The sequence below is a fragment of the Solanum dulcamara genome, chromosome 11, assembly GCF_947179165.1.
Source record: "Solanum dulcamara chromosome 11, daSolDulc1.2, whole genome shotgun sequence".
Classification (NCBI taxonomy): domain Eukaryota; kingdom Viridiplantae; phylum Streptophyta; class Magnoliopsida; order Solanales; family Solanaceae; genus Solanum; species Solanum dulcamara.
The window spans coordinates 61,591,930-61,616,881 of record NC_077247.1 but is presented as its reverse complement, the minus strand read 5'-3'; the positions used below and the strand labels follow the sequence as shown (position 1 = coordinate 61,616,881).

Genomic DNA, 24,952 nt, shown 5'->3' with positions numbered 1-24,952 from the left:
ATGAACAGTCCAGCATGAGAGCAAACTCTTCAAGATACAAATTATAGTAGTTCACTCGATTTGGTACTATCAATTAATTGTTCCAGCCCTCCCCATTCTTTCCTCCAGCATATGAAGAGCAATGGGTAACCGCACGACTAAGCATGCCAACAGAAAGATTCGATTTTGACTTTGCCTCGCTGCACGCCTGCAGCCAATTTATCAAGTTTAACTTAATTGCCTCCACAGCTGTAACTATAATTGCTGGGAACCTCTACAATAATTTGCTAAAACTTTGTCGAAATCTGACAGTTAAATGGAGGTTCAACGTAAAGCCCAAACACTCAGCTTTTATCGGAGTGGAAGCACCACTCAACAAACACATCAAATGTCAACTTCCAACCCTAAAAGCTCAAGGTGTGATCCACCAGATTTTGCTTCGCAACAAGCCAAAAATCCAGTTCTAGACTGGAATCGTTTATTATGATATATATAATGGTACATATGTAATTAAACAAACGTGTGACAAATTCAAATACATTTTTGTTCATTTGACCATTTCCCGTAGTCAAAGAAAACAAGCAGCACAGAACAAGTCCGAACATTTGATTACCAGCAGAAATCATTTTGCAGGAGATGACCCTCGCCATACAGAGTTGTTTTACATCATACATACACAAAACGAACTGTGTAGCTGCACATGGAAATAACATTGGCAGTCTGGGGAAGGATAACACTAAAATTTTACCTCGCAACTCCATAATTTGAAACACCACAAATATCTCCCTCTTTTTAAAATCTCTAAGACAATATAGCATCCTCACAATCTCTCTAGAAACTGGGCTTATGCGTAGCATGTATCGATTTGTTCAAGTTTCTGGAGTTAAAACCCCCATCAGGATTGATCAATTATATTTTGATGGGAAAACTGCTATCACAAAACATCAGCAGTGGAAGTGTAGGGATATTTTATTAATTCCTAAAAGGAGCATATACATTAAAAGCTGTTCATTTAGCCTCTAGTTCATTTCATGCCTTTCAGAGGTATAACAATTACCAGAAGAAAAGAGTTCAAAAACCATTCTGCTGAGGAACTTATGGAGAATTTCTCTTCCACACTGAACTACATCAACCGAAGTGTTCAAACAGCAAACTCTCTCAAGGAAAAATAAATAAGAAGAGAGGTCAACAAGGCCACTTCTTGATTTTCAAGCTTTGATCAAATGTACTTACATTTCTTTTTTCATACAAATTTCTGTGGTAACCCTATCATTCCTAAACAGAGCAGTAGTAGTAGAAGGATAAACCTCAGAGGACACACTTCTGGAAAGTTTCACAAAGCACAAGTGTCTAAATCAATGGCATACCAAAGTTCAGTAAAAGCTGGCAATCCCATTTCGTGCTTCATCATACAAATACTGCATACATCAAGTAGCATGTGTAAAACACATGCAGTAAAACAGTAAGGAAATGAAACAAAGGTAAGGCATCAAAAACCTGAGAATATCTCATAGATTTCAGTAAACTCATGATTTGCCAAATCCAACAGCAGCCTTCTTTATTTTTCGTGTATTTATGCTTTCAGGGGTTGGCAACCCAGTCCTATCTTCATATTTCTTTTCTAGCGCCTGTAAATTCCAGTTACAAAGATAAGCAACAAAATACTTGGTTCCTACGTGTAACACCTGCTAGATGTTTATCTCAACTTTAACAATCATCCACTAACCACTAAATTTTCACGGATGGTGTCCAGGACTTCGTCAGTCATTTTGTCAAAGAAAAGAACTCCCTGCACATTGCTGACTTGAGTTAAAAAGAAATGTCCAACGGGAACTAAGTCTTGTATTTAAAGCAAATTGTGCATTCATGTGCTTTCTGATGAACGTTCATCAAAGACTGCATGCACACTATACAGTACTACAGATATCTGAACTCAACCAGTAGCACTGTTAAGTAGTCTTATAAAAAGAATCAGACCAGGGAAGACTTCTGAGCTCGAGTCTTTCCAGTTCTTACTCTTTTTATTAGACTGCTCAACGTACAGTTACTGCAACTGGAAAGACATATAGAACATTTTGTCTGAATAAAGGTAAATGCAAAAATAAAAAAACACCTTTAGGTGATCAAATTCATGTTGGAAGACCCGGGCTGGAAGCGCAGACAAGCTTATCTCAAACCTTGCACCATTAATGTCCTGTGCGTCAACCTTAACTGAGTCTGGTCTCTGCAAACACACGCCATATATAAATAATCTATTAACAATTTAGAAAGTCAGAAAACTTTACAATCCAAATAGCAGATTCAGGTTCCTAGACACTAAAGCAGTCAGCCAACAAGGATTCACCAGGTAAGCTTTTGTAAGACGCAAACTGTTTTAAGATTGCATTTCTACTTCAAATACTTTTGACACTGTTTGGACAAGTCACCCAAAATCCTAGCAACTCTATTAAATAAACTCTTTACCGGGATAATGAGCCGGAAGGAGAATTATGCTGTATAAGTTGGAAGTTACTAGTTGAATAGGGACACACTTGCAAACTAGAGGATGAGGATGTCTTTCGGTATTAAGTCCTTGAGATGCTGTCTACCTTGTGGGGTAGACACATGCCTAAAGCACAACAACAAAATTGACCATTCGTGAAAAAGTTTGAAATTGTGTGACTGAAGGACTTTGAAAGATCAAGGAAGTTAGATACACGTAGCTTTAACTGCTGATATCACATCTGTTTTTCCCCCAAAGCAATAGAAGCTGCAGATTTCTGTAAAAGTAAGACCAGCTCAATGGAGCAACTTTTCCTGGAGCAGGAGACGGCAAGTCAAATTCTTCAGAATGGTGTAGTGTCCGGTGTACCAATTCAACAATATAAATGCTAGGAAAACCCCTCATAAGGTTGGGAATGTGGCAACCTTACCATCCTTTCAGATATATTAACGACTAACCTCATCTTGTCATGGGCTGGTAATATGGTATCATGCATCAATTCCAAGCAAGTTGGGTTCGGCTGGGAGTGTTTGGATTGACTTTTTTAAGTGGCTTATAAGCTAAAAGCTAAAAGCCATAAGTTGGAACACCCAACTTATGGCTTTTGGCTTTTGTCGTACTTATTAGAGCTCGTTTGGATTGGCTTATAAGTTGATGAAAATAGCTTATAAGTTATTCTCAGCTTTTTTTCAGTGTTTGGCTGCCCAACTTAGAGCCATTTTGTGCTTAAAATAATCCCAAAAAAATAATTGGGCTTGTTTGGCTTAACTTATCTAAAACAGCTTATAAGCTTAAAATAAAGTGCTTAAAAGCACTTTTTGTGTTTCCCAAACACTTCCAAAAATAAAAAAGAGTTTAAAAGTCAAAAGGTACTCAAAATAAGTCAATCCAAACAGCCACTTCATTGAGTATGTTACTCCATTACGGCTCATCTTATACCAATATTATACAAGATAGGAACTAAAACTTACTATGAGCTCTCTAGAAATTCTAAATTTTTCATTTAAGATACATATATGATATATATACAACACACAAACATTTTTTTTAAATAAGAAAAATTTCAACTGCATAGCAGCTTCTTGAGAGATATGAACAGATGACGTCAATCATATTTGATCCTACACGATCAGAGGGTCACGTTCTCTTTCCCTCTCTCACACACACAGACACAGAGTAAGACAGTAGATTGACTTGAGGTCAAACAAAGAATGGTTAATAGGTGCAAATACCTCAACAACACCATATATCATTGGAAAAGATAAGCAACCTTCTTCGTAAGGTATAATCCTCCTGGAATATCTACTAACTCGTGGATTGACGAGAACAATCTCATCCCCCTCTCCACGTTCACCAGCTGCATTAAATACCATTAGTTGAACATTCATTCCAACTTGTGGTGCAGACAGCCCAATGCCATCAGTTCTGCATAATATCAAAGCCAAGCATCCTTTACAGCCCTCTGAATAGAAAGCTTTTCTTATAAGCAAAAAAAAAAAATTATGCACTATCTACTATCTAAAACATCAACAATCTAGCTTAGTGATACAATAAATCAATCAATTACACCTCAATTCCAACCTAGTCGGATTCATTATGCTAAATCTGTGTCACCCTTACTATTTTTGTTTTATTTTCAACATATTTAGACCTTTACCAATCATAATCTCTTCGTATATCCAGGTTTGGGATCAGTCATGCTTTGTGAAGCTCACATAGATTGAGTTATCCAGTTTACTGATTGAACAATTAATTTTTACATTAAAATAAGTTATCAAAAGGATATGTAATTATGGATTGTAAGAAACGGATGGACTCACTTGTACATAATATTGAACATTTCATCAACTAACTTCTTCAAATTAGCGTCAAATTTTTCAATCTTCTTATTCTTTGCTCTCAGAATCGGGTCTGGATATTCTACAATTTTCAATGGCACCTCGAGGCTCAAATCAGCAGCTACCACACACAAAAAGAAGAATTTCAATTTGCGAAAAAAAAGAAGAGAGACTACTAATAGATTTTATCTTTAGGTCAGAATCTAGAAGGATGCTCACCAGTGGCGACTTCGTCTCCTTTGGTTTTGGAAGATAAAACTCGCCTAGCTTGAGCGTAAACAGCCAATTTTGGAGGTTTATTACTGCTTGCGGAGAAAAACAAACAACTAGCTGATTTATATCGATGAAGAGTGTAGTTAATGGGGGAGATAGATAAGCTCCAACTGACGAGAGGCTGGAGAGAGCGAGCGAACGAAGAGGAAGATGCCCAAATTGCGGCAGCCATTGCCAATTGCCACACAACAAAAACGGACAATTTCACCTCTAAAGATGCAAATATTACTCCTTTTGTCCGTGTTTTGTTACACTCGAATTTTAGATCTTTTTTTTTCTACTAAAACGATTAAAATATCTTTAAACTATACAAAATAAATAAAATATTCAATTGATATTTGATTCAAAAATACTTTCATCTTCAATAATTTGATTCAAAAATATTTTTATTTTTACTTTAATAGGTTAAAATATTATTTTTTAAATAAATATATTATTTCTTTTCTCTTTCAACACATTCTTTTCATATGATCCTATTATGATTTTGTTAATTAGAAAAATATTTATCATTCTTCAATTTGTAAAAAATATTAAGAAAAGAAAATATTTTCTATTTAGATTTTTTTTATTGTTAATAACCCAATATACCTTCTTAACTGATAATATAGATCATCTGTTGTATATAAGATTATTGTAACCCGTCATTAATTTTCATGTAGATAACGATAAAAAAACTCTAATAAAAAAAATATTTTATTTCTTTGTATTTTTTCATGAATTGAAGTAGGACAAACATTTCTATAATTAAAACAAAATCATCATAAAAAAATAATGTATTTTAAAAAAATATATATTATATTTATTTAAAAAATGATATTTTGACCCATTAAAGTAACAATAAAAATATTTTTAAATCAAACTACTAAAGACAATGAAAATTTTGAACCAAACTATTAATTAAAAACGTTTTTATTCATTTCACATAATTTAAAAACATTTCAAACCATCTTCCGTTTTTTCTATACTCAAGATATTCTCTTCTTCTTCTTTTTTATCTAAAATATATATTAATTAATCATGGAGAATTGCACCTCAAAAAAACTGACTATAAAAAACATATGAATTGAAGGGACGCCCTCCAAAGAGAACGTTCTAAAATATTCTAACTATTTGGATTCCCCTTAGTTGCCAAATATTTGCTCATACATCAAGATTAATTTTTTTAACTATGTTATTTGATTTTTTATGTTGATTCTTGGATTCTAATGATTATTGTAAAATTTACTTGAATATTAAATTATCTATTAAAATTTATTACTATCTTCTCCGGAAAAAAATAATTTGAATGACAAAATTGATAAAAAAAAATAATTTATTTTAATGTGATTAATGTATTGCTTTTGCCCATATTATTACTTTGTTGTTGTTGATTATTTTCAATTATGTTATAAAATTTTTTTAACAGAATATGGTCATCATAAAATGATAATACAAACTTATGAGTATTTTTAATAATTTTTAAAACTTACTAGTACAAAATAATATTTTTGTAACATTCAAATATTTTTAGAAAAATTTATAGTCAAACACATGATAAAACTTTACTAAGACTCCACCCAAAAATAACTTGCAAGAATATTTGGAAATTTGAAATCAAACGCTAGCGTAGTATAAGGGCGAACCCATCCGCCAAGAAGTGTAATGGAATTAGAAATTCTGATATAGAGATATCAATTTTGGGAAAGTAAAAGGTGTTTTGTTTTTGTTTTGGAAGTAGTTATTTTAGAGAGTTAATGTATTTGATCAGACTTTTAAGAAAATAATAATAAGTATATTATGTGTAGCTAGCGCACACACTTGATTTTTTTCTTCTTATGATTATCTTAGGAAAATTCGTTAAATACAAATTATTATTTTAATATTAATAAAAATAATTTAAATTGATCAGTCAAATTTAAATTATCATTTCAAAAAAAAAATCAAAAAACATTTATGACTAAAAAGATAATTTTTTTTAAATAAGCAAATTTTGAAAGTTGGTGAAATAGGGTGTAACAAACTTTAAAATTGAACTACTTTAAATCTCCTTTCCATTTTTGGTAAGTGGTGCAGGCAGCAAGTCTCTTGAGCAGTCATAGTCGTAGTAGATAGATAGAAGATTGATTAATAGTGCACTTTGCAGTTTTTAGAATTAGGTATAATCATTTGTCATCCACACATAACTACTACTTTTTTTTTAATCAAAGAAAGACAAGAAGGGGACAAAAATAAAAAATACTAAAAATTTGAAAAGTATAGTTTACACTAAATTAATGAATCTTTGTAACAAGACTAATTCCTAACAAATCTCACATCTAAATGGTCCTCCTTTAGGATAATGCATGTATTAATAACCACTCATATATCCTTAGTATTAATGGACTTTGTCTTCTTAATTATCCTATTCCCAAATATACAAAGCTTGACACTTCATTTCTAAAAGTTCTTTGGAAGTAATACTACTCTCAACTTAATTAACCTTTTTTTCTTTTTCCTTTTGTGATCATAAATGAATGATATTTTTATAGGGATATACAAATATTAATTGGACATAAACCAAATTTATGGACGTAAAATTGACAGCTTTTTTTCAATTGCTTTTTAGAAAAAGACTAACAATATTTCTGAGTAAGAAATGATAACATTTTCAGATTAGAATCCAAGGAAAAAGGAGAAAAGAGAAAAGAAATAGATGTGGGGATAAAGTAGTAGAAGTGGGTAAAGGTCAGTGAAAAACTGACACGGGACCATAAAATATGTTGCCACATGTTGGAGCGGAACGACAATCCACCTAATATTTACATATATTAATTAATTAGGTAATATAACTATAATTTAATTAAATTACAATTTGTCACTAACTTACAATCATAATTACATGGCTCACATTCAGAATTTGTATAATTGGCTCTTAATTGTATAAATTCAGAACTTGTATAATTCGATTCCTAATTATATAAATTTAGATTTTCTCTAATTAAATAAATTCAGAATTTGTATATGTTTACTCTTGCTTGTATATAATTATCCTGTCCATACATTTGATTTTTATAAGTTTTGAAAAATTACTAAATATATAAATACAAAACTTGTATATATATTTATCATGTTTGTATATAGGCAAGCGAATTATACAACAACAACAACAACAACCCAGTGAAATCCCACAACATGGGGTCTGGAGAGGGTAGAATGTACGCAGACCTTATTCCTACCAAGGTAGGACGGCTGTTTCCTGGAGACCCTCGGCTCAGTAAAAGCATAAATGCATAAAAAAATGTTAGATAAGAATAGAAAATTAAAAGCTTTATGAGAAAAACAACAAACAAATAACGAATAGATAACAAATAAATACAACTAACAAATAACGATTAAATAAATAATGAAAGCGTCACAGGTAAAATTGAGTAATCAAAGCATAGAAAGTAATAAATAATAACAGAAATAACAGAAATCAGAAGTCAAAGCGCAAGAGATCGTAATGCACTACTACGCCTATGAATAGAGAAGAATAACGAGACTATGAACTAGCCTTCTACCCTAATGTGGGTCCTCCACACCCTCCTATCTAAGGTCATGTTCTCCGTAAGCTGTAACTGCGTCATGTCCTGTCTAATCACCTCTCCCCAATACTTCTTCGGCCTACCCCTACCTCTTCTGTAACCATCCATGGCCAGCCTCTCACACCTCCGCACTGGGGCATCTGTGTCTCTCCTCTTCACATGTCCATACCATCTCAGTCGCATTTCCCGCATCTTGTCTTCCACCGAGGCCACTCCTACCTTGTCCCGAATAGCCTCATTTCTAATCCTGTCGCTCTTGGTGTGCCCACACATCCATCTCAGCATTCTCATCTCAGCAACTTTCATCTTTTGAATGTGAGAAGTCTTAACTGGCCAACACTCCGCCCCATACAGCATAGCCGGTCTAACCACCACTTTGTAGAACTTGCCCTTAAGTTTTGATGGCACATTCTTGTCACATAGCACTCCGGAAGCGAGCCTCCATTTCATCCACCCTACCCCAATACGATGTGTGACATCATCGTCAATCTCCCCGCTGCCTTGCATGATAGACCCAAGATACTTGCAACTACTTCTCTTTTGGATGGCCTGAGCACCAAGCCTAACTTCAACGCCAACCTCCTGAGGTGTCTCACTGAACTTGCACTCTAAGTTATGAGCGTAATTAGATAAAGTGTAGCTAAAAAATATAATTAAAATACTTATAGTAGCTATTTGTGAAATTTTCTCATATATTTACATATGTATAACACAAGAACCCATATGTTACTTATAAGTATCAGAAATCATGAACTCAAAATCTTTTTCAATTACTTCCTCTGTCTCATATTATCTACTTAATTTTTTTTTACACCCCTTAAAAATATTAATTAAAATTTTTATTTTTTAAAACTAGTCTACCCTATTTGATATATATAGTCGCGACTGGCAAGACACTATATAATAAGTGACTACAAAAAATATCCTTTTTTTTATTATGCAAATGCTGGAGTGGGAATCAAATCCAAATTTGAAATTTGCACGTTCAAATTTCAACAAGATGGAATTTCAATTCTTACCTTACTATCCTCAATCAGTCAAAACTAAGCCCTTAATTAAATTGGAATTTAGATGTAATATCAGAAGAACTCATTTCACAAAATCGTTATAAAATGATTTTCTTGTGGCGGTTGAAATGAATTATTTGGCAGTGTTCAATGAAGGAATTAAGGAAATAGTTATCCCCCATCTGCATGATTGTTTTAATATAGTGGTTATAAGGTCGGTGTTGAATTTAAGAACATCATTTAAGTAACTTATGACGAACGCAAAACAAGGTCAAATCATAATTCAAAAAGTTCTACTAATACTTAGTGTACTTTATATAACATTCTTTTGGTAAAAAAAAGTGTACTTTATAACATGTTGTACCAAATTAATTATCTGTTTATTCTAAGTTTAAAAAAAATCCATTATTTAAGTGTGCAACTTTTTTTTTTAATAAATAAATGAATAAATAAATGTATATGTTTTAAAAAAAGGTGCAACAACAATAACTTATTCAACGCATTTTTATAAGTAAAATATGAGAAAAATAATGTGTACGTTATTTTTATCTTATGGAAATAAAAAAGTATTTTTCGTAAGATCATCAACTCAAATAAAAAAGTTTAAAGCCAGTTTGAAAAAAAAATATCGTACTAAATAATAGTATACTATCAACACCAATAATATTATAGCCGAAAGTAAAAGAAAAAACATATGCTAATAAGAAATGAAGCAATAATATAATAGGAGAGTGATACTGAAGTAAAACAGGCAACATGTATTAGAGGGGTCAAGAATAAACATTATTATAAAAGAGTATATTACTACTAATTATGCTGAAACAGGAAATTAAACAAATTTAATTATTTACTAATCTTCTATTCTAATTTCCAACCTCAATTTTTGCCTATCTGTGAGCATGCATGTTTTCGGTAAGTCTAAGGCGACTTACCTCTTCCTCCATATCCTCATCATAGTCAACTTCTCACACCTCCTAACTCGAGTATTTGTGTATTTTCCTTCAGATGTCCAACCCATCTTTACTTCATTTCCTCAACTTGTCCACAACAGGCGGCCATTTCCACCTTGTTTCGAATGTCTTTCTTCCTAATTTTATCCTTCATATTATGCCATAACATATATATCTGAACATCCTCACTCTCATCTTGTTTTCTTAAAAATGCATCTTTCTATATTTGTAAATTCTTTAATTCTGATCTTCTACGTGATATATTTAAGATCACAATAAGATTCAAATGACATTTTAGTATATGATGCACATCGTCCTCTAGCTAATTTAAGACCAATAAATTCAAAGTTTCCCTTATTTTCTTAAATTCTGAACAATTAATATCACTTGTTATAGATAATTACATGTTGATATATACCTTTTAAGTGGCTGCAAAATATCTTTGATCAATGGGCAAGATTACCAGAAATAGGCCTCTATAGAAAAGTAATAAACGTAACTAGCTGGTGTTGGAGTTCAATTTAATGTGCATCATTAATTTGAAAAATCCAGGATGCACTATCCGTGTCTGTACATTGAACTAGGAGGAGTATGATAGTTCAAACTAATTAAAGGGAATCACATGTAATTAACATGCACCTTTTGCCTAACTTTTGTATTTAACTTTAATTACTCACGATTCTTTTTAATTCAATTATTTCCCTAATGAGGCAGGGGATCCGCACAATGATATGAATCAACAATAATAAATATTCAACGTAATTTCATAAGCAAAATCATCACAGAGCCAGTAAAGTAAGAGCCTTAGCCCTAGGCCCCTAGTATTTTGGAGGCTTCAATTTTAATTTTTTATTCGATGTTCAATACTTATATATTGAGTTTTTCGATTTTAAGAGACGTAAGGCAGATTAGCGAGAAAAGTGCTTCCTAGCAAAAAAAAATTATTCTGAGGTTTGAATCCGAAATCTATAGTTAAGAGGAATGAAACCCAAATTTTGCCAGTAGTGATTTATAAATTATTTTTTCTTTAAAATTATATTGGATAGAAAATATAAGGGCCCCATTAAAGTTGGCTTTAATTAAGTCATGTACGGATCTCGCTTATGAGCATAAATGAGGTCCTGAGAGGATGTTGTGTATTTAGACCTTTATTTTTACCTTGTGAAAATAGAGATATTAATTCTGATAGAACTTCGACTCAAATAAAGCGTATCAAAACATATTTGAAAAACAATTGTAATATGAAGAGATAAGTGTCAAAACACATCTAAACTATCCTTTTTTGAGTTTCATACCTAAACTATTGGAAGTGTGAGTTTCATACCTAAACTATCACTTATTAGTTTGAGAAACACACCTCCGTATGTAATACACTCTCTCTACTCTCTCTATTTTTTACAAAAACCTTGTCACGTAAATAAAATATTTCACATTGACAATAAATAAATAAACTATTAATAATAGTTAAAAATTTAAGGCTAAAGTACTTTTATACCAAAAAAAGAATTTTTTTGTAAAAAAAATATTTTTTTAAAAAAATTAAAATATTTCTCTCACCCCCTCCACCACCTCCCCCTCCCCCACTCCTCCTCCACACAATCCCCATCCTTTTAATTTTGAAAATTTCTTATATAAAATATTTTAAAAATTATTCATACTTCACCCTTCCCCCGCTCCTTTCTAAAACAATGTTATCATTTTTAATTTTTTTTAAAAAATAAAATTATACCTACCCCATCTAACCCTCCGTTCTTAATTTATTTATTTATTTTTTTTACATTTTTCTCGTTTTGAGTTAGATATGTGTATATATTTTTAGGATTTTTTTTCCTACTTGTGTATCAAATACGACAAAAATAAAAATTGTATTTTAAGAAAAGACTCGTGGCAAGTAAGAAATATTTTCTGAAATCATGTGTATATATCTAACACAAAATGTAAAAAAAAAATTGAAGCGGAAGGTTAGGTGGAGCGGGGTAGAATTTGTTTTTTAAAAAAATTAAAATAATATCTAAATTATTATTTGAAGGGGGGCGGGAGATGAAGTAAGAATTTTTTTATTAAAAATTTTATAAAAGAAATTTTAGAATTAAAAAATAAACTAAAAAATTGGGGGTTGGGGGAGGGTATAGTGAGAGAAAGTGGTGGAGTGGAATAAGAAATTATTTGATATTTTATTTTAGGGAAAATTACGCAGATAAGCAAAAATATATTAGTTAATTAGCTAACATGGATATATTTTGAATTAATTATGGATCGCGACAAACATCTAGCTTTAATTACAGTTTGAATTTTGTTTAATTAACTCGATTATACTGTTGAGGTTTGTATAATTCGCGCGATTTATGCAAACGATGTGCACGAATCTAATTGTATAGCAAAATATACAAACACTATAAATTGTATAGCAAAATATACAGACTTGTGCATGAATTGTATAGTGAAATATACAAACGTTATACAAAAACTGTGAATTGTATAGCGAATTATACAGACGTATACAAATATTGTGCGAATTATACAAATACTGCTATAACTATAGCTACGAATTGTAATTAACAAACTATAGCTATGGAGCATAACTAAAGTATTTTTTAGTGACTATATGCGAAAATTCTCCTTTATTTTATAATTATTTTTTTTGGAGGGATGGGGGAGTTGTAATACTTTAATCTTTAATTTTAACTTCTAATAATTTATTTAATTTTTCTCAAGTTGTTCATGTGTAGTGTGATGTGATAAAAAAATTTAAATGAAAGAGAGAGAACCATGATGAGAGTAGAATAAAACAAAGAGGTGTGTTTCTCAAACTAATAAGTGATATTTTAGATATGAAACTCAAACTCCCAATAATTTAGATATAAACTAATAAATAAATAAATATATTTTTGACACTTATCTCTAATATGAATCGACACACAAAAACCCAAAATTAAGAACAAGTTATATGGAGAAAAAGAAGTAAGAAGAAAGGATAATTTGAATAATAAAATCGGCTTTATTTTGATCTAAACCACGATTACGCAAATGCGTAGACCATTCAACTCTTTGGAAACTATGGTTGTACGTGCAGTAGTTGTGCAATTTGCGTGCGGCATGCAAGTGCAATAGTTTCATTAATTCAGAATTCAGATATTGGTATAAATCTATTGAATTTAAGCTTTATATGGATTAATTTCATTTCAGCTAATTAATAAACCGTGATAAAAATTAATTGTTAATATAACCAAAGGGTTAAAATTCTATGCACTGATGATATAAATAGGTAATTCTATAAAAGCAAATTTCTTGTCAAATATTTATTTACACTTTGAAAACCTTTTTGCACAGTAAGTGTCCATAACTGAAATTTATAGTGAAATAAATTAAGTTTTATGAATTGACAACGCAAAATATATGTACACAATAATTCATTTATTATATACAAAAAAGTTGCATTGTCAATGTAAAAACCTTAAATCTAAAAATGTGAAATATGTAGTTGAAATTCTATGCACAGAGAGCGTAATTTACACAAAAATGACTTAATATGATAACTAGTATCCTTGCAACATATTAAAAACTACATTAATTAATATGTTTTAAATTTATATTGTCAATACATATAATTGATCAAATCGAACTTAATTAGTAAGCGCTAGATCGTTGTGACCATGCACGCACACATAAGTGGCTGTTATTTACGCACGTACGTACAATTTAAATCAATTAATTGTACCGACGATTAAGTGTAACTAAGAACTTTATATTATATAAATTATTTAGAGCAAGTTAGGTTAAAAGTTATATTATGCCTGACTGATTTAAGCCTTAATTACTGTTTTAAAATCTCATCTTAGTTGCCCCCTATAAATATCAGCCCCAGCTAACATTAGTTCCTCGTCAAAATCCCCAAGTACAAAAAATATTCTTTTTCTTCACACCCCATCCCTATTCTCATTTTTATAAATAAAACAAAAAAATGGATAAAAGAACATGCAATGCCCAAGATGTTGAAGTTAGGAAAGGTCCTTGGACTATGGAAGAAGATTTAATTCTTATCAATTACATTGCTAATCATGGTGAAGGTGTTTGGAATTCCCTTGCTCGATCTGCTGGTACTATAAAAAAAAAAAAAAAACTAAATACAATTTTTTCATTTGACTGTCTTGTTGGGACTGAGCCGTAATTGTTGTTGTATATATTTAACTTCTTTTTTTGGTGTGGTAGGTTTGAAGCGTACCGGAAAAAGTTGTAGACTCCGGTGGCTTAATTATCTCCGGCCGGATGTCCGGAGGGGAAATATTACACCTGAAGAACAACTGTTGATCATGGAACTACATGCCAAGTGGGGAAACAGGTGAGTTGATTTTTTTTTTCTAGCTAGGGTTTTGATAATTAAATAAAATGATGAAATCATATAAAAGAAAATTTGGGAAAATTGTCGAATTTTCTCCTCCATGTTTTTTTTTAAAAAAAAACAATTCTCCCATGTGGTTTTTTTGTGTTGGATGGATAAAGAGGAATTGTCCCAAAATCTGTTACAACTAGATTTGGCATCATGAGAGAGAGAGAGTGATGGAGAATTTACAACGTGCTAAATATAACCTAAAGTTGAAATTTTTAATTTATTTTCTTCTTCCTAATTCCTTTTCATCCCTGAAAATAAGACAATATTTTGATGTTTTTTTTTTGTGTGTGAATTTTTTTAAATTTTGTATCAAGTTAAAATTATACAAATAAATAGAAGGAGTATTTTCTATTTTTGGGAAGATTGTCCCAAAAATATTAATTAACATGCACAAAGTACAAATTAAAACATGTCACCTCTGTTCGACAAGAATTCGGCCTTGCATTATAGCATTGGATATGCATTTGATTATAAGTTTTTGAGTTTTTAAATTTTACTTTTTGAATTTTTTTAATATGTTATAATATGTTAGTATTTCCACTTATTTTGCACATTTACACATACGTAACAGTATTTTTTTTTTAAGTAACAAAATTATTTATACTATTACAGTACTATATACAAATTGAAAAAATAAGAACCAATTCACTCTATCATATGGAAGATCAAAAGCACAAGCTCTCTAAGTTGTTTTGATTGAAGCAGACAGATACCTTATTGTTTTGGCTCATCATGAAGACAAAGGGTCCCTTCTTGTACCTTAGTTTTTTTTAGTGTATATTGAACACAATCCTTGAAATGGAACGAAAATCTAAGCAGTAAAAACACGTGTTTGGTATGAAGGAAGTCATTTCTCAATAACGTTATCAGAAAGTTATTTGCTGGTATGCCTGTATTTGGCTGTCAAAAGGGGGGAAATGACGGAACCCCAACTTCGTATACGCCAATTCCATTTCGCCGAATTTTTACTACTATTTTAACTTTAAATTTTCCTGACTTACTATTAAATGTGAATATTACTGAAGTACTAATATTTTGTTCCTTCAAAAACCTCTCCGATTATCCAATATTATTATTAATCTTAAGTATATTCTTTAACTGTAAGATATTTTTGTTAGGATTGAAAATATTAGATGTCATGTGAAAGCTAACAAAGCAAACTTCGAATGATCATGTGTAAGAAGACAAGCCAGCAATATACCAAAAGATACAAATTTTAACGTGGTTCGGTCAATCGACCTACATCCACAAGAGAAGATGAACAATTCACTATAAATATGAGAATACAAAATATCGAGAGAAATAATCTCACATAATTCACTTGGAATACAAAGAGGTTCACACAACTGTTAACATAACACTTGTGTCTCATCGTTTCTTCCCCTACCCAAAACACTCAAGGCCCTTAGGATTACATTGTGAATGCTACTAAGTTAGAAGGAATAAACCTCTATTTATAGAGTCATAAACCTTTTCCTACAAGAAAAAAGACTAGTCAAATATGGATATTCTATGTTTTTCTTTTAAGAAAAGAAAAACTCAATTATACTAGGAAGGTCAGGGCAAAATTCCAACAATTCTCCCCCTTGGCCTGAATTTCTGACAAAATAAATTTGCTCCACATTCTTCACATAATCTTCAACGGTTGCATCTCCTCTGCATAATCTCCTCTGCAAAGTCTATGTCTCAACACAGAGAACCTCTCGGAAAAATTTCTCTGACAAGTGGTATTAGAGCGCGGTTAAAAAACGGCACCACTTGTTGGTGCTCAAAATCCCAATTTTCATATGTCCATTCTCGGGTTTATGAGCAGCGAAAATGGGAAGATGCATCTTTTTCACGAACAGTAAATCTTTCATCTTGCTCTTCCATATGTTGTAGTTACTCCCATTTAAACACATCATCTTGCTCATATTTTCCTCCATCGACAATCCTTGATAGACAACAAAGGTTTTGATAGGACCAAAAATATTAGGTGTCATGCGGAAGCTAACAAAGTAAACCTCGAATGACCATGAGTAAGAAGACAAGCGAGTAATATACCAAAAGACACAAACTTTAACATGGTTCGGTCAACCGACCTACATCCACAAGAGGAGATGAACAATTCACTGTAAATATGAAAGTATAAAATATTGAGAGAAATAATCTCACATAATTCACTCGGAATATAAAGAGGTCCACATAAGTGTTAACATAACACTTGTGTCTCACCGTTTCTTCCCCTACCCAAAACACTCAAGGCCCCTAGGACTACATTGTGAATGCTACTAAGTTAGAAGGAGTAAGTCTCTATTTATAGAGTCATAAACCTTTTCTTACAAGAAAAAAGATCGGTCAAATATGAAGACTTTATGTTTTTCTTTTAGGAAAAGCAAAACCCAATTATACTAGAAAAGTCAGGGCAAAAACTCAACAATTCTTGAGGGAATTTTTGTTTATGAAAATGGTCTGTTATACTAATTATTAATTAAACACACACTAAATGATCAATGCTTGAAAAAGAAAATAGAAATTTAAGTTCCCTTTATATATGGATAGGTTAAGTTTTTGTGCACTATCAAGGTATGATTTTTCACACTATCATATTCAGTAAATTTATAGTAATAAGTAAAATTTTAAATTAAGTCTAATATGATATTCTAAAAAATAAAAACCAATTAATTGGGTCTGACAGTAATATATATAACTGAAATTTGTATAAAAGAAGTGGGACTTCGAATATCATCCACAGAACATGGACACACCTTTGATTTTTACCAAAAATTAAACGTGACTGAAAAGATTTTGAGTATTTCAATATGGAATATGTAGTACTTCACTCATCTCAATTTAAGTGTTTTTGTTTGATTGGAATTTAAGAATTAAAAAAAATTAAAATTTTGTAATTTTAAATTTAAAATGTGTGTAATTTATTTAAAATTTTATAATCTTAAACTTGTTAGTTTGACTTTACATAGAAAGGAGTGGAGCTCGCGTATTAGGGTAGAAGGGTAGTAGGGATAGGTGTTGTCTTCATGGGTGGAGCTACCCTTGCCTGAGGGATGTCAAGCTACACCCCTTCGTCGGAAAATTACATTGTGTATATATATATATATATATATATATAATATTATTGACACCTCTTAACACAAGGTGAAGGTTTAGTGTAGTGGCTAAGGGATTGTAAAAGTTGCTTGAGATTGTGTGTTTCCGCTACTGGTTGTCTTGCCTTGCGAGGTTTAATGCTTGATGTAGGACTAGTCCCGCCCTTGTAGTTCTTGTCATATGATATTCATTGTATTTCGATTATCACACTATTTTGTTGTTGTTATTATTTCACTCTTGTAGATTTTATATTGTTTTTCTTATTAACTATATTATTTCTCCACTGTTTTTCTTCTTTTATTTGGGATTGATACGAGATATTGGTAAGGTCTGCATACACTCTATCTTCCCTAGATCCTACTTTGTGGAATTTCACTGAATATAGTAATGTTCTTGTTGTTGTAAACTAGCTAAAATATTGAAATTGAAAAACTTAGTAAATATAGAAAACCACATTTTTTTTTAGATAAACCAAAAAGAAAAATAAGATAATTAGATTGGGACATGAGAAATAATATATTTTAACATGTTATAGCATATAATTTGCCTAATTGTTCAATACTATAAATTCTTTTAAGTGGTTAGAATACAAATAAAATTAATTATTATGACATGCAGATGGTCGAAAATTGCGAAGCATTTGCCAGGAAGAACAGATAATGAGATAAAGAACTTCTGGAGGACAAGAATTCAGAAGCACATTAAGCGAGCAGAAAACATGAACAGATTATCATCAAATATTTCAGAGCACAATAATATTCAACAAGCAAGCACAAGCCAAACATCTACTGGTCTTGCAGATACAATTCAAACCTACTCTGAAAATAATAATAATAATAGTTATTATAATAATAATAATAATGATAATAATAATAATAATAATAATAATAATAACAACAATAATAGTAATAGTATTATTGGCACTACTTTTCATCATCAAGGCAATTTTCCAAATGAAAATATTTGGAGCATGGAGGACCTTTGGTCCATGCAATTGCTTAATGATGCAACCAACTAATTAATAATTATCAATTAATTAATTAAGCTGCTAGCTAGCCAGCCAGCTATATATATGTAAAGTGTTAAAAGTTTCCAATTATACTCCAATATCTATGCTGCTTGGTGATCAGTCTCTATGTCCTGTTTATTACTATCTATATATTATTGGAATGTAAGTGTTTTTTTTTCTTAATAGAATATTCTAGAAAGATATCAAGTTTAGCATGCATTCATGCATGAGGCCCAGATGTTCTAGAAGCAGAGAAAATACTATAATCTGGCCAAATAGTGCTCCAACTAATCTGTCTCAATTCATGTGGTACTGTTTGACTTGTTATATTCATAAAGTTTTTTTAAAAAAATAATTGAAATTCATTAATTATTTATATGAACACAGTAAATCATAACATTAAAAATAAAAAAAAAATTAAAGTTAAATTATTTTTAATTATAAATGACGTCATTTTTATTTTAAACTAACTAAAGAAAAAACTGTATCACGTAAATTAATTCGTACTAATTAAGGGAAATGATGAGTCAATTAATCCATCAAATCAGTAGTACTTAGAAAGGGGGTTTTAATTGTTTCTTTTTTTGGACAGTTCGTTTTGACAAAGACGCCTCTTTGATTTATTATATAAAATTAAAGAAACTATTGATAGGTTTAATTTGGTACACTTTTTATTTCTCTGGATTGTAAAATATTTGCTACAACAGCTTAACTCGAATATATTCGTGTGATTATATAAATTTTATATTATTATACGATATATCGATGCAGATTTTGTAATTTCCTCGTCAAACGAATCAAAAAAAAAAAAGAATCCTTGTCCCAGGGATATCAAATATCTTCACTGGAAAATAATATTGCGTCTATTGGTAACAAATTGTTTTATGTTTATATAAGAATTCTCTTTCACTTGTTTGTATGTTTAATTTTTTATATTTAATTTGTCTTAAAGTAAAAATCATGACTCACAGAATACATGAATTAAATAAATGTAAAATAACTCATAAATATATACGCTGCCAACATATACACCGAACTAAATGCACAAGAAATCGACATGTGGAAAGGCAATATAACTATTGTGAGGAAATTAAAATTTTGCTTTCCAATATTTAACTATATCTGTGCATGGCGTTGCATGTATGAAGTTCGACGTGAGCCTAACTCTTTAAATACTCTTTAAGGAAGTACCCACATGCTCCCTATCACTTCACATCAACTTTTTCTTCATCATTATTATCAACAAGCTAATCTCAATATTATCGAATCTTAATAGTTCAATTGATTGACTATTTAAACTTTCATCTTGTTTTGATTTTTCATCTTGTAATGTTCTTCCCTAATAAAATAAACCAAAGTAATCCAATTGCCCTACTGATCAAAAGTATACACTACCAAAAAAAAAAAAATTAGCGGTAATAAATATACACATTAACAAAGAGTACTAAAACATTTATTAATATTAGTTAAATGTCATTTGATCCAATGTCAGTATAAGTTTTAAGGACATTTACAACAGTAAAAATTAAAGGATTAGTGCATATATATACTTGTTTCCATGATTTATATCTAGTCTCTAATTACACAATTTACATTCCCTAAATCCTAATACCGTTCATGCTACAATTTTAGGGTGTGCTTCATATTTTTTTTTAAAAAAGAAAGAGGCAACGTTGAAAATAAAAAGTGAAAAGGATCTCATCAAAACGTTTCATAGAAAGAACTTTTTTTTAAGAAGAAAAACCTGCAAAACAGATAACACACACAAACGCACAGAACTGGATGCGCGGTGGAGCCACAATGGTGGTTATAGGTTCGGCAGAACTTAATTACTTTGGCTTAAATTATATATTTATATTAAAAATTTTATTTAATATTGATAAATAATTTATTTAGAACTCAATATAAAATAAATAAATAAAATTGCTCCAAAACTCATAGACTAAAAACTATGCTCCTCCTCCGCACGAAAGGATAATATTGAATGACAAAAAAGACATGGAAAAGTCACGAATCTTGGTAAGATTTCGCACAAGTGCCCATATTTTTGGTGATCTTTAATTTTTTGCCTTTAAAATTATTGATCTTTACTATTTTATCCTTTAGTATTCTAAGTAAAAGAAAATAGTCAAAAATGCACTTGATAGCCAAAAACAAAAAATAACGCAAGATAAAAAAAAAATCTTAAGGCATAAGTTCAGTTAAAGTACTTTGTGTCAAAGCATAAGTTCAGTGACATAAGTTATGCCTCAGGACATAAGTTTAGTGGCACAGGTTACGTACTAAAACAAGAGAAATTATCACAAAACATAAGTGCAGTAACACAAGTTATATCTGGAAACAAAAGAAATTAACTTCAAAGCACAGTTACACCATAAGGCAAAAGTTTAATAGCCTAAGTTATGTCACATGACATAAGTTCGGTGGCACCAAATTATGTTACGGAACATAAATTTCGTGGCAAAGGTTATATTACAAATTTGAGGGATAATATTTAAAGATCCATTCTAAATAGGAGCAAAACTTGCTTAGTTGCCACACAAATTCACGTAAGTGGAATATTGTTGTAGGCTTTAATAGCACAAAGGTGATACGAAAAAAACTCCCCACAATTTTGGTCCTCTCGTTGTTTTTCATCACATGTTTTTCAAGGGTAAAATATGAAGTAAATAAAGGATAAACTCCCCACGTGAATTATATATATCACATGTTGGGTCGGCCATGGTAATTCTCACCATTCCAAAAGGATTTCAAAAAACTTAAAAGATAATTACAGATACAACAACAACAAATCCAGTATAATAAGTGGTACATGTAAGAAATATAAAATAAATAATTAAATAATTATTATAACACTTTATAATAGATTCTCTTTTTAAGGCTAGAAGTGTCGGTCGCTGCTGTTTCTGCTACGGCAGAGGATCAGATTCATATGAGAGCCACTGAAGAGTAACCTCATTCAGCCGTTTTTGACTCTTATAATGAGGCCTGTCATAGTCTGTTTTAACTCCTCCGCAAGGAAGGAACGAGTCGCTTTTGATTTTGAATCCGGCTAAGGTGTGAGCTGACTAGCTAGCTTGCCTAAAGCCCTTAATTCACTATTGGGAGAGGTAGTGATAAGAACAACGTATACTCTACTTCTCCAGACTCCACTTTGTAGGATTTCACTGAATATATTGTTGTTGTTATAATTCACCCGCTAGTATAAAGATTTATACTCTGTTGATATACAAAATTAAGTAAATTATGTTAGAAATAATGACAGAATTTAAAGTACAGAGACCAACGTATTTCATTTTCAATGTAAATTCATTTATTGATTTATCATCATGTTTTAAATAAAGCCTAAATATTTTAGAAATTAATTACATAACATTACTAATATAAATTACGTACCATTTTTTGATTGTGATGACTTAAAAAGAAGCTTAAATTACCTTTTTACACATATTCCCCTAATATATTTACTTTTATTCCCATATACATCAAAAAATTTCCAAATTCCCTCTTTTTCCTTTCTCTCTCTATACCTCTCTGATACATCCGCCTATTCCTTTATTTTTGCCCTAATTTGCTCTAGTTAATTTGTTACTCTTCAACTGTTAATCAATTTCAAGGTTCCAAATAAGGTATATTTCAATCTTTCCTTATATGGAATTTTACTTCATCCTCATTCAATCCGATTTCTCCTAAAATTTGTATATTTTGATTTCTTCTGAAAATCTTTGAAAAATCTTCTAAATTTTTATCATTTGTTTTCTTCTGTAAATCTTTCCGTTTTTGTTTCTCATTCCTTCAATGGAATCCGTTCATGGTCTCAAACAGTCCACTAAAAATCAACGAATTCTTGTTTCTCTTGGTTCTGATTCGTCTTGGGAAGGTTACGACGAAGTTAGATCCAAACATCGTAACGATCCAACAATGATGAATAAGCTACGTGAGAAATTGAAGTCGAAAGCTACAGTTAAACATGCGCCCAAAGAAATAGACAACAAGATTGAAAGGGTTACAACACGCCCTAATCTCCCAAAGGTATGTGTTCAATTAAGTTTTTTGTTTTAGAATGAAAATTTTGTGAAGGTTTTAATGATTCTGATACATATCATTTATGTATCAGATTCATAATGTATTTTTAAAAGGAATTTTTTTTGGAGATTTTATATTTCTGATACATCATGTTTAAGTGTCAGTTTCTGTTGTTTTAATTTTTAATGATTCTGATACATATACATTTATGTATCAGATACATAATGTCTTTTTCAAATGTATTTTTTTGGAGATTTTTTATTTCTGATACATCATGTTTAAGTGTCAGTTTCTGTTGTTTTAATTTTTAATGATTCTGATACATATACATTTATGTATCAGATACATAATGTCTTTTTCAAATGTATTTTTTGGAGATTTTCTATTTCTGATACATCATGTTTAAGTGTCAGTTTCTGTTGTTTCAAGTTTTAACGAAGCTGATACATATCATTTATGTATCAGATACATAATGTCTTTTTCAAATGCAATTATTTGAGATTTACTATTTCTGATACATTATGTTTAAGTCTCAGTTTCTGTTATTTCAAGTTTAATGATTCTGATACATCTACATTTATGTATCAGATACATAATGTCTGTTTCATATGCAATTTTTTGAGAATTATTATTTCTGATACATCATCTTTAAGTCTCAGTATTTGTTATTTTCAAGTTTTAATGATTCTGATACATATACATTTATGTATCAGATACATAATGTTTTTTCAAATGCAATTTTTTGGAGATTTACTATTTCTGATACATCATGTGTAAGTATCATTTTTTGATGTTTTAAGTTTTAATGATTCTGATACTTCTACATTTATGTATCAGAATATAATATATAATTGTTTCTGATACATCTTCTGTATGTATCAGATTCTCATCTCATGCATCAGATATTTTAATGCATATGATACATCGTATTTATGTATAAAGTTCAAGTTGTATTTAACCATTTTCATGTCAATGCAGGAAATGAAATACGTCATCAAGAAGATCCCGTCCCACCCACTGAGATTCGGAACGACATATAGGGCTAATTTTTTTGATGATTTTGAATCATCAATAGGTAGAGATATTGTTGTCAGAAGGCCATGGATGGTTGTGTTAGCGATAACGACGATCCAAAAAAAACTAGGAGAGACATCTCTCCAAACCAAGGAGAACTGATTGATGTCTAGTAGTTTTTTTTTGATAGTAAACATTTTAGGTGATTCTGATTCTTTTAATGTATCTGATACATAAACTGTAATGTATCAGATTTAATATGTTTTAATATTTTCATACATCAGATTTACTATGTTTTTCTCTGGTGTCAAAATCGAATATAAAATCAAAGTTTATGTTTTATATTTCTACTGTATCAAACTTGTATCGAGTATAATATTCATAAGTGTCACATTTTGTGAATTCTGATACATGAATCAAGTTTTATTTATTATGATACATCATGCACATGTATCAGATTCTCATTTCTCAATATTTAATGATTCCAATACATTAATTTTTAAAATTCACGTACATAACTGTCGCCTTCTTTAATAGATCAGTAATTGATATAAAGAGTCAATCTTTTATCCATAAATAGCTGATGTGCATTAACTATTCTATAGCTAAAGTTATGTATCAGATACATAACTTATGTATCAACAAAAGTGAAAAAATAACTGAAATCAAATTCGGTATGAATTGATGCTCTGTTTTTTCCATTCGAGACGACGCTCTGTTTTTTGGCTTGAATCTTCATGGACATAACAATTAATTTTTTTAACAATTGATGTATCAGATACATAACTTATGTATCACCAAAACTGAAAAAAAATTAAAATCGAAGTTGGTTTGAATTTATGCTCTGTTTTTTTGGCTTGAATCTTCAATTTCACAACCGTTATTTTTTAACCAAATTAATCTCATTAATTAGATTAGTAATTGATTTAAAGAACCAATCATCCCTTATATTAAGATATTATCCATAAATAGATGATCTTCATTAATTACTCATTAGATAATTGATGTATCATATACAAAACTAATGTATCAGAAAAGTTGAAAAAAAGGGGATATCGGGTAATTTTGATACAATGAGGGATGTATAGTAATTAGACTTTTCCATTATGGGATTTAGGTAAAGTTTACTAAAAAGAATCAACTCCTGCCAGCTTTCTAGCCCACTTCACGGCCCATTATGTCCTCACCAACACAGAAGGCCCACTTATGGCCCAACACGCATATTCGGTTCCTTATATTCCACTTCAAATTTTTATGGGCTGACAGCTCATCTAATTTGTATGTGTGTCGTTTCTAATTTGTACTTGGGCCGACAGCTCTATGGGCCTACTATTTTGGGCCGCCCAACAAGCACC

The 24,952-nt window shown here is 30.8% G+C and overlaps 2 protein-coding genes across 2 annotated transcripts; one reads left to right on the top strand and one right to left on the bottom strand.

The window, feature by feature from the left end:
• Positions 1-1,060: 1,060 nt before the first annotated feature.
• Positions 1,061-10,065, bottom strand: LOC129872789 (peptide deformylase 1B, chloroplastic). The gene is made up of 8 exons (XM_055947672.1): positions 10,054-10,065; positions 4,519-4,849; positions 4,282-4,420; positions 3,694-3,886; positions 2,093-2,203; positions 1,706-1,768; positions 1,477-1,607; positions 1,061-1,397 (listed from the first exon to the last, which is right to left on the bottom strand). The coding sequence occupies exons 1-7, from the start codon at positions 10,063-10,065 to the stop codon at positions 1,506-1,508; spliced, it is 951 nt and encodes a 316-aa protein (XP_055803647.1). The 3' UTR covers positions 1,061-1,397; positions 1,477-1,505.
• Positions 10,066-14,032: 3,967 nt separating this feature from the next.
• Positions 14,033-18,566, top strand: LOC129874853 (MYB-like transcription factor EOBI). Its single transcript, XM_055950229.1, has 3 exons — positions 14,033-14,168; positions 14,281-14,410; positions 18,167-18,566. Exons 1-3 carry the CDS (start codon positions 14,033-14,035, stop codon positions 18,564-18,566), a joined length of 666 nt encoding a protein of 221 aa, XP_055806204.1.
• Positions 18,567-24,952: the final 6,386 nt, after the last annotated feature.

Excerpts from the sequence above, each read along its gene's own strand:
- LOC129872789 (XM_055947672.1), bottom strand. Across the intron at positions 4,421-4,518 it reads AGGAGACGAAGTCGCCACTG|CTGCTGATTTGAGCCTCGAG; the intron begins GTGAGCATCCTT and ends TGTGTGTGGTAG. Across the intron at positions 1,769-2,092 it reads ATGAATTTGATCACCTAAAG|GGAGTTCTTTTCTTTGACAA; the intron begins GTGTTTTTTTAT and ends AGCAATGTGCAG.
- LOC129874853 (XM_055950229.1), top strand. The coding sequence starts at position 14,033 with ATGGATAAAAGAACATGCAATGCCCAAGATGTTGAAGTTAGGAAAGGT. Across the intron at positions 14,169-14,280 it reads TTCCCTTGCTCGATCTGCTG|GTTTGAAGCGTACCGGAAAA; the intron begins GTACTATAAAAA and ends TTGGTGTGGTAG. Across the intron at positions 14,411-18,166 it reads CATGCCAAGTGGGGAAACAG|ATGGTCGAAAATTGCGAAGC; the intron begins GTGAGTTGATTT and ends TATGACATGCAG.